The sequence below is a fragment of the Plasmodium sp. gorilla clade G2 genome (genome assembly GCF_900097015.1).
Source record: "Plasmodium sp. gorilla clade G2 genome assembly, contig: PADLG01_00_10, whole genome shotgun sequence".
Taxonomy (NCBI): domain Eukaryota; phylum Apicomplexa; class Aconoidasida; order Haemosporida; family Plasmodiidae; genus Plasmodium; species Plasmodium adleri (nom. inval.).
In genome coordinates this window covers 23,695-34,371 of record NW_021628857.1, presented here as the reverse complement: position 1 = coordinate 34,371, position 10,677 = coordinate 23,695, and the positions used below count along the sequence as shown (strand labels likewise).

The window sequence follows — 10,677 nt, the reverse complement described above, 5'->3', positions numbered from 1 at the left end:
TAAAGAATAATAAATAATATATTATGAAGAACAAGAAAAAATATTATAATATGTAGAAATTTTGAATATTATATATTTATTTTCATGTATCCTTTTCATCAGGTGATCTTCATATTAAAACCCAATAATGGTAACATTGTGTGATTAATGACAGTTACACTTATAATTGTCTTTAATGCTAACCATTGTGAATATATATATATGTATACATATTTTACGAAATAATTTTCATTATTATCCCCCCCCCCCCAAAAAAAAAAAAAAATTAAATAAATAATACTACCGTATATACATATATACTTTCTATAATATTATAAATTTATAAAATACATAAAATTATTTAAAAAAAAAAATGTATATGTGAAACTTAAAAATAGGTTTAAGAATTCAATACATATATATATTATAATATATAATATAAGTTTATAATTTTTATTTACAGTTTTCACATTTGATTTTTATAATATATATATTTTTTTTTTTTTTTTTGTGTGAATAAGAGAATGCGAAGAGAACCAAGATTTTATAGGAGTGAGAAAAAGGTAAATTCTGGTGAGTATTTTTCGTGTAAATATAATCGAATCTAAATATCTCTTTCGGAGATAGACAGTACACATGATAGTGGATAATGATTCTATACAGTGAAATATAATTATAATATCTCCATTTCGTTGACTGAATAAGACATTGTGTTAAAGTCGAGAGAAGAAGTAGGAATCCATTTATGTACTAACTTTAATAAAACACGTTAGTCTACAATTTTGAAACCAGAATATTATGACATACATTTAGGATAGAAAGGTATCTACTTTAAAAACCAACAAGGATTATAAGGACATAGCCAAATAGATAATAGTACCAAGTGCGAGGTAACTTTTCATACATAGTTATGTAAGAACCCCTTAATCAAATTATCATGCAGAATATATTTTGGCAACTCAAAACCAACAAACAAGTAATAGTGGTGAAAAACTACTTTGTTCAATATTGTGGCTTTTCGAGCCTAATAGAAAAAATATAGAAATAAATATAGGTAGGATGAGCGAAATGTTATTGAAATTAATAATCAAAGGATCATTTTTAAATATATTTTTTTAGAACGTTGCTCACCCAAAGTTACAAAAGATATACCTGAATATACACTGTAGCAGGCGAAAATTGATAAATAAGAGAAATTACTAAATTATTATTTACAACATATTAGTAAGCTATAATTGCCTATTAAGAACGAACCTTTATATTTACAACAATTCCTCAAATAGAGCGGCAGAATATAAAAATATGGAACGTTAAATGAAGCATATGTCTAGTGGGATGGAAAACGATGATATATCTAATTATCTCCTGATAATAATATTATAATATTGTCTCAACAAATAAGGAAGAGGTATATATATAATCTTAGGATTGGTAGATGGTTTTCCAAGGTCACTAGCTGTGACCATCAAGATACCAAATATAAGAATTTAATATCATAACCCGAGAATGATGCGATATAATTTTCTTTGGTAATGAAAATCAAAATTTATCCAATTCCCTCTAAAAATAGTAATTATCCAGGATAAATAAGATTTTCTAATTAATGATTCTTTTTTAAATATAGTACTGGTAATGATGCTTTAGACTCGAGTTATCTGGAATTTTATTATGGATGAGTTGGTTGAAAAAAAAAAAATTGAATATCAGTTCTTTTTTCAAAAAATATTTAATTGGTATATCAAATTAATATACGGAAACTAAATGACGGTACTTAGTACATCGCAATGACAACACGTTTATTCAATACAAAAATCACAATTAAATGTACAGGTGGATTCCGAAGCTCCTCAATCAAATTAGGAATTTGGATATATGTATAATCATATTAATGATGAAACATATAATAATGATTCGATATGTGATACTGACAATTAGAACATATATAAACACGTGGGTAAAAACCCACATAAACCGGATGCATTTATCACATAAAATAATTTTATCCGTCGCAAAATGACTTGTGGTAAAAGTAATTATAAATGAAATAACTAGCTATCACATTACAGATTTTGAGCAGCCACAACATAATGTGAGACATTGACGAAACTATGTAAACCTTGTGGCCCATACCAAACCGTGTATCTTAATAGAATAAGTAGGTATTGAGGTAAGATGATACCACTCTCTCCTGATATGGTAGTATGAATGTATCCTATTGTGATGTCATATGGAGGTCGGTGTACCATGTACTTAATTGAAATTATCTGCCAAAGACAATGGTAATAATAGTTTGTGTGAATTAAGGAAGATTGGGTATCGATAATAATATGGAAAAAGTTGTTAGTGATAAGAAAAATCAATTTCCTATTGACTGCATGTTATGAAGGCAATCCAGGATAGATGTAATGGGCGTAATTAATTTAATGTATCATGTTTAGAAAGGCAAAATAGCGGAAAATCATTAAAATAATAAGTGACCAAATAAAAAAATAAATATCACCAAGGAATTAATACTATTATTAATATGTATAATCAGATACGTAAGACATATTATCCCCATATAATTTATTAATCTATAAATATATATATATCAAATTCCGTAATTTAAATGATAATGAACAATAATAATATAAATAAGGAACATATAATAATGAATAGATAATAATTTTTATATTCCACAAAGAACATCAGACACCGTATTAAGACCACCCTATATATATTAATTATGAATCTAATGAAACTACAGATTATGTATAAAAATTTAAATATATCATAATATGAGATAGGATGTTATTGTGTAGTTATAATATATAGAAAATTCATTATTCAGACTTAACAAATTCATTTTAAAAACAAAATTGATATATAAGTAGGATGATAATTTGTATTATTATCATATAGAAAGGTTAATGATTTATGAATTAGATATATAACATATTATTTTTACATTTATTTTCTTTATTATTTAAATATGATAAATTTTAATTATAATGAAGTTGAAGGCAAATCTAAGAAGAATTATTTGTCTATTAAGTAGTCCATTTAACCAAAATATATATTACTAAATTTATAACTATTACTATTATATTATTACGTATTAGAAAAAATTTGATATTAAATTTTTAATGTTCTATATATTATATTAAAATGGATACAAACATTTAATTTCATATATAAATTTTATTCAATAATATTTTTTTTGATTATAAATATAATAAATTTAATTTAATATATTTAAATTTTTGTAGGTTTATATTTCATACATTTGTTATATTTGAATTGTAATTATCGAATAACGATAAGCATTTATTATATATGATTAATGGGCACAAAATAATAATAAATATGATTATTTTATTTTAAAGATCGAAATACTGTTGATATTTTTATTTAAAAAAAATATATATATATTGAAATTAAATAAATTAATGTTTTTTTTATGGTTGAATGAGTTTTTATTATATCCATTAACTAGTTATAAATATACATATAAATATGTCAATATATATGTTTGAAATCAATAAATGATTATATATATATATATACTTATATATATATAATTATAATATGTTATTATATTAAGTAAAAAAAAAAAAAAAATGAAACCTCATATAAGTACGGAAATATTCTTTGTGTTTATAATTTAAAAAAGGTATTTTCGGTATAATGATAAATAATTTTCTGTTTAACTTATCTTTAAAAGTTTAAATTTTATTCACTACTAATTATTTTCACTAATCAATTTTAAAATAAAATGTACATTAAATTCAATTCTAGTGAAAGTTTCTTTACTCTAAATTTGTATTTTTTCCTTATTTTTATATGTGGATGGAATATTCAAATAAAAACCCACGAAATTTAATAATAAGAGGATATTAAAAATTATTATAAAAAATAATTAAGTTAAGAATATATATAAAATGTAAATAAAAAATTTATTAAATAATTTATGAATATCAAAAATATAAAAATATCTTCTTATACGAAAATTTAATTTTAATAGAATATTGTTATACATTAATATAAGAATTTCATTTTTTTTTTTTTATATAATATAATTATATATTATTAAACATATATATATAAATATACTAACAGATAGATATATTAGGAATTATACATTTATAAATTCACATATCTTATTTTCATTATTATTCTTATATCAATATAAATACTATATATATAAAAACGAAACCTAAATTTTTAAATTGATCTGTGCAAATACCTATATAACATATGTTAACTAAATATCAATATTATTATATTGCCAAAACATATTATATATTACCTCGCTAGCTATAAGTGTTTGCTCGAAACAATGTTGGTTTATATTTGATTTTAAAATATCGTAAATATAGGGGCTAAAATTAAGGTATTTTTAGAGGTATTATTATATATTTAATTAAATTTTCAGTATTATATTATAAAAGTTTTATTTTTATTATTTTATTTTTTTTTTTTTTTGTTTAAATATAATATAGAAAGAAGAAAAAAGTAACAAATTGGAATACACAAACATATTTCATTGTAAAAACAAATGAACAAAACAAAAAATCATAAATATATAATAAACTTATTAGTATTATGTATACACATCAATTTGTCTGGTTATAAAACAAAAATATAACTTATGAGTTAATTTTTCAAATATTTCTGGACTGATGCTCTCATTGTGTCAATAACATATTTTGGGTCCTCCGCATTAAAAATACTAGTTCCTGCAACAATAATATTGGCTCCGTGAGAAGCAGAAATTTCGGTGGTTTCAATATTTAATCCTCCATCAACTTGAATATTTAAATTTTTATATTTTTTTTCTAAGAAATGAAACTTTACCCATCATATCATGCATAAATGATTGCCCTCCAAATCCTGGTTCGACAGTCATAACTAAAACTGTATTTATTAAATTAGTATCTAATAAGGGAACTAATTTTTGTACATCGGTTTTAGGTTTGATAGAAATTCCACACCATAAATTATTATCTCTAATTTCTTTGGCTAGTTGTATACATCTTTCAGTATCTTCATTTAATGCTTCAAAATGAAAAGTTAGTTGATTTGATGTTTTTAACAATGGTACATATTTTTCTGGATATTCAACCATTAAGTGTACATCAAAAAAAATACTTTTTGTATATTTTTTTTAAATTATTAATAACAGGTGGACCAAATGATAAATTAGGAACAAAATGCATGTCCATAACATCTAAATGGATCCATTCTGCACCCAAAGATTCCATTCGTTGTGTTTCTTCAGCTAATTTGCTTATATTGGATGCAAGTACTGAAGGGGCAATTATAGCTTTTAACGTACTCATTTTGAGTATTTCTTATAAAGATATGTTCTTTTATTTCTACATGTAAAGAAAATATTATTTTCAGCAAAAAAAAAAAAAATAAATAAATAAATATATAAATAAGAAATATATATTTTTAATATGTTTTGTTAAAATTATATTTTTTCACTATATATATATATATATATATATATATATATATATATATATATTTTATATGTATGTACAAATGAACATGAAAAAATAAAAGCATTCAATTCTTAAATATTTGATATTTCAAATATAGTGAATGAATCTGTAAAAAAAAAAAAAAAAAAAAAAAAACCAAAAAAAAAATTATACTCCAAACAATCTAAAACTTGATGTAATATTATAAAACATATCCCTTTTAAAAATATAATTTTTTTTTTTTCTTAAAATTATATAATTGAGATAATAAGATTATATAAAGTAAAATATGTGTAAATATTATTATGTTATTTATTTAATTAATTATATTAATAAATAATATTTTTTTTATATGAAAAAGGAAGCGAAAAATTAAGATTTTTCTTTATATATATTATATATAATATATTAATAATATTTTTACGTTAAAAAGCGTTCCCACAATAATATATATATAATATATATTATATATTATATATAAATTATATAATATTACTCATAAATAATATATATATATATATATATATATATATATTTTATGGGATTAAAAATATATATTTTTAAAATTATATATAAAGTTTTGATTCACCAGTATATAATATTTTCCCATATGTTTAAAATCTACTAACAAATTAAAAAAAAAAAAAAAAAAAATTAATACCTTTTAAAAATATTAAATAATTATAATATATTGATTATTGTTCTTATTATATATTTAATATACCAGAATAAATTGATGTTTATATATATATATATATTTTTATAATGATCATATGCCGTTATATTTTGTGTATTATTTTTGCAACGAATATCTTATATTCTTGCTCTTAATAATATTTATGAATTTATTTTTGCATTTTTAAAATTAGTATATAGAAAATATATTAACACATAAACTTTTGTTTGTATAGAAAAAAAAAAAAAAAATTATCAACTTAATAAAAAGACAAAACAACAACATTTATAGTATGGATGATTCAAAAAAAAAAAAAATAAAATAAATTAATAAATAAATAAGAAATGGTTATATAATATATTTTAAATTATAATCATTAGAATACTCCTAGAAAAAATAATATAAAGAAAAATACAAAAATAACAAAACAAACTAGAAATATAAATAAAACCTGTATTAAATATATACGTACGTTTAAACATTCATCAGAATCATCAATGGATGGTTTTTCAACTAGGGCTTCTAAATCGTCATCCATTTTGATATATGGTTATAAATAATTTGTTTTTTTATTTATATAGTATAATATTCCTTATTTCGGGTGCATTCTATTCGTAACCTTTTTATTATATTATATTTTTAGTATTTTAAAATTTCTTTATCGTTTAAATGTGTGTAATTATACATATCTTTATCGCTCCTATAATTTGCATTTATCAGCTTTGTAATTAAAAAAAAAAAAAAATAGATAAAGAAAAACTTGAATTAAAAATATTATTTATGTTTTATAAATAATTTATTATATATAATTAATAATTGTATGAAAATTATATATATTAGTAATCCTGATGTTTATAGTTAATTGTAGAAAAAAAGGTTATATATATGAATAATATAAAAATCAATATATAAAATTTCTGTTGTATTTATTAAAATAATTTTATCTTTCTATATAGATATATGTAAAGAATTATACATTCGGTTTAGTTATGGTTGAAGTTATAGAATAAAATTGAAATGTAATACAGTATTTACAATTCAAAATTTTGAAATGTTCTTATATAAACATATATATATATATATATATATATATATATATATATATATATATATATATATATATATGTATATATTTATTTATGAGACATTATGATTCCAAATTTATATAATATATTTTATAATATTTTCTGTAATACATATTTAGGTTACTTTATTTTTTCTTGTAGTATTAGCACTATATAGATGATATAAACTTATTTCAAGTATTTTTATTTTTTTTAAAACTGTACATTTGATACATATATATGCACATAGAAATATGTACAACATATATTTATTATAATATTAATAAATATATACAAATGTGTACACATAATATGGGGAATATATTTATTAATAATATATATACATACATATATATATGTATATATAATGGTTGAATTATTTATAATATTTTTAAAGAATAAGGAGAAAAGTTTAAAATTAAAAAAAAAAATAAATGAACGTATAAAAACAGAAATAACTTTTTTTGTTATTTATGTGTAGGGCATGCAAACATGTTTTAAAAAAAAAAAAAATAAAAAAAAAAGGAAAGGTAGCCATATGGTGAGCTATTTAAAAATCTTATAAGAAATAGAATAATATGTATATATATATATATATATATATATATATATATATATATTTACTATTAGTTGAAAATTATATAGAACACATGAGTAAACAAATTAAAACATAAATATTTTTGGTTACATAAGAATTTACACAATTTGGCTATTTTTTTTTTTTTTTTTTTTTTTTTTTGTAAAAAGCTTTTATAAAATCCTTTTGCATATAAAAGAACACAGCATATTCGAACCAAATAAACATATATTTATTTTGATGTCTTTATATAAAAAAATTAGCAAAATAAATATATAAAATATATATAATAACTTTTAAGACGTCGAATATATTTTTGGAAGTGTAAAATTTAAAAATTATATATGTAGAGTTTGTAATATAATTTATATATATATATGTAAGGATAAAAAAAAAAAAATTTTTGTGATGAAAATAAATTATAAATATTTATACAAGTATTTGATCTATAATAATAATATTATATATATATATATATATATATATTTTAAAGTGTTTATATATTATACAGTTATATATATTTTTTTCTGATTTGTACAGTAAGAAGTGCATAAATGAATATTTTTTTCTATAAAAATTGTTCCATATAAAAAATATATATACATATATACCTTTTTTAAGTTTGATATAATGACAATACCTACCATAAGTGAACTTAAAAAGGATAGAATTATACCTCACGTTTTTCCAAATGATAATATTGATTTGAACGTAGAACTTTTTATAAGTTTTAAAGCAGGAAAAGAAGTGAATCACGGAAATGTTTTAGATATTGCTGGAACTGGAAGTGTACCAAGAAATATAAAATTTTCAGAAGAACCTCCAGATGGTTATTGTTTTGTTTTATTCATGGTAGATCCTGATTATCCTTCGAGATTACGACCAGATGGTAAGGAATATGTTCATTGGGTGGTATCAGGTATAAAATCGAAAGAATTAATAAAGGGAACTCAAAAAAATTGTATAACTATATTGCCATATGTAGGTCCATCTATTAAGAAGGGTACAGGTTTACATAGAATTAGTTTTATTATTTCCTTAATAAAAGAAGAAGATAAAGATAACATTACAGGCTTACCTCATTATAGAGGAGAAAAATATATTACAAGAGTAAAATTTAACAATTATGAATCAGTTCATAATATTGCTCAAATTAATAATATGAAAATTGTAGGTTATAATTGGTGTCAAATTGAAGGGTAGAAATATTTATTTTGTGAATTATATGAATAGCAAATATGTGTATCTAAATATATAGACATTATATCATAATAATAATTATTATTTTTACACATACAATATATTTTCATTTACTTTTTTTTTTTTTTGTTTTTTTTCTATTTTTTAATTTCTCATATAAATCAAATATTTACTTACCATTTTTAAACCCATTTTACTATATTGTTATACATATGTCATTTTTGAATTTTCTAAGTACACAATTTTTACAAAAAAATTATTTGAATTGTAATTTGTGGGAATATAAAACATATCACATAATTAGCATATAAAAAAACTATTTTGGTAATAACATATTTAAATATAAGGCAATTAAAATAAATACGAAAAAAATATTTTTATAAATGAATAAACAAATACATATATATATATATATAATACATTTTTTTTAATTATTTTATTTATTATATGTTATTTTTGTTTTTTTTTGGGTTTCATTATTGTAAAATTAAAATAAAGAAAAAATTATCATAATAGATTTTATATAGAATTAGCATTTTTGCAAAAATAAAAAAAAATCTCCCACTATTTATTTTTTATACGAAAACACATTCGATTAATTTTTTTTTTCAATAAATATATAGATTTTATATGAAACCCCTAAAAATAAAGTGTTAAGAAAAAAAAAAAAAAAAAATTATATGTTTAAAAAAAAAATGTAATTATTTTAAAAAATAATAAAATTTTAAATTATAAAAAATAAAATAATATAGTGAAAATATATTTATATTATTTTATTTATTTTTGTAAACTTGTGTTTTCATATATATTTATTATATCATACAAAATTTATATAAATATTTTATATATTATATATAAGATATATTATATATATATAATTAATATATATGTATTTTTATATTAGATATATATATATTATATATATATATATATATATATATATATATTAAAAATTATAATATATAAATTTTATTATTGTAATTAAAAAATGCATATTTCACATGTGGTACATATAAAAGTTAATTTATAAAATTTAAAAGAAATAAAAAATTAAAAAAATTAAAATTAAAATTCTAAAAAAAAAAAAGAAAAAAAAAAAAGAAAATTTTCTTTTTTTGGAAATAAAAATTTTTTTTTCCGTATATTTTTTTTTCATAAAAATATTATAATAAATATAATATATATATATATATATATAATATATATATATATTGAATATATATTTGAAATATTATTTAATCCATTTTAATTTTTTTTTATGTATATATATAATATATTTTTTATTAAGGAAAATTTAATTTGTATTTTAGAATTTATTATAATATATATATATATTTATATTTTGATATATTCCTATTGCGCTATATTTATATAACCTACTTTTATTATTTATAAATTTTGTAAAACGAAAACATATAATATATATATATATATATATTATATTGTTATTTTAAAACAAATAGAAATTATGAAATTATTAACCAAAAATTGTCTTAAGATTTATAGAAATAATTTTTATATGAAACTAACATAATATACACATATATATAATATATATATATCTAATTAAATTCATTTCATTTTTTTTTCCTTTTTTTTTTTTTTTTTTTTTTTTGTGTGTTGTTATATATACAATAATGATAAGAATAATAATATACGTTATATATATGTGAACACTTTTATATACATTTTGAAGTTTTTGTATAATTTGTT

At 18.8% G+C, this 10,677-nt stretch overlaps 3 protein-coding genes across 3 annotated transcripts; 1 reads left to right on the top strand and 2 right to left on the bottom strand.

Annotated features, from left to right (window-relative positions):
* Positions 1-4,614: 4,614 nt before the first annotated feature.
* On the bottom strand, positions 4,615-5,300 carry PADL01_0008400 (D-ribulose-5-phosphate 3-epimerase,putative; the record flags this gene model as incomplete). Its single annotated transcript, XM_028680330.1, has 3 exons — positions 4,615-4,697; positions 4,816-5,070; positions 5,150-5,300. The coding sequence occupies 3 exons, from the start codon at positions 5,298-5,300 to the stop codon at positions 4,615-4,617; spliced, it is 489 nt and encodes a 162-aa protein (XP_028541108.1).
* A 1,199-nt stretch (positions 5,301-6,499) lies between these two features.
* On the bottom strand, positions 6,500-6,661 carry PADL01_0008300 (conserved Plasmodium protein, unknown function; the record flags this gene model as incomplete). Its single annotated transcript, XM_028680329.1, has 1 exon — positions 6,500-6,661. The coding sequence occupies one exon, from the start codon at positions 6,659-6,661 to the stop codon at positions 6,500-6,502; it is 162 nt and encodes a 53-aa protein (XP_028541107.1).
* Positions 6,662-8,394: 1,733 nt separating this feature from the next.
* Positions 8,395-8,967, top strand: PADL01_0008200 (raf kinase inhibitor, putative; the record flags this gene model as incomplete). Its single annotated transcript, XM_028680328.1, has 1 exon — positions 8,395-8,967. One exon carries the CDS (start codon positions 8,395-8,397, stop codon positions 8,965-8,967), a length of 573 nt encoding a protein of 190 aa, XP_028541106.1.
* Between the last annotated feature and the right edge of the window lie 1,710 nt (positions 8,968-10,677).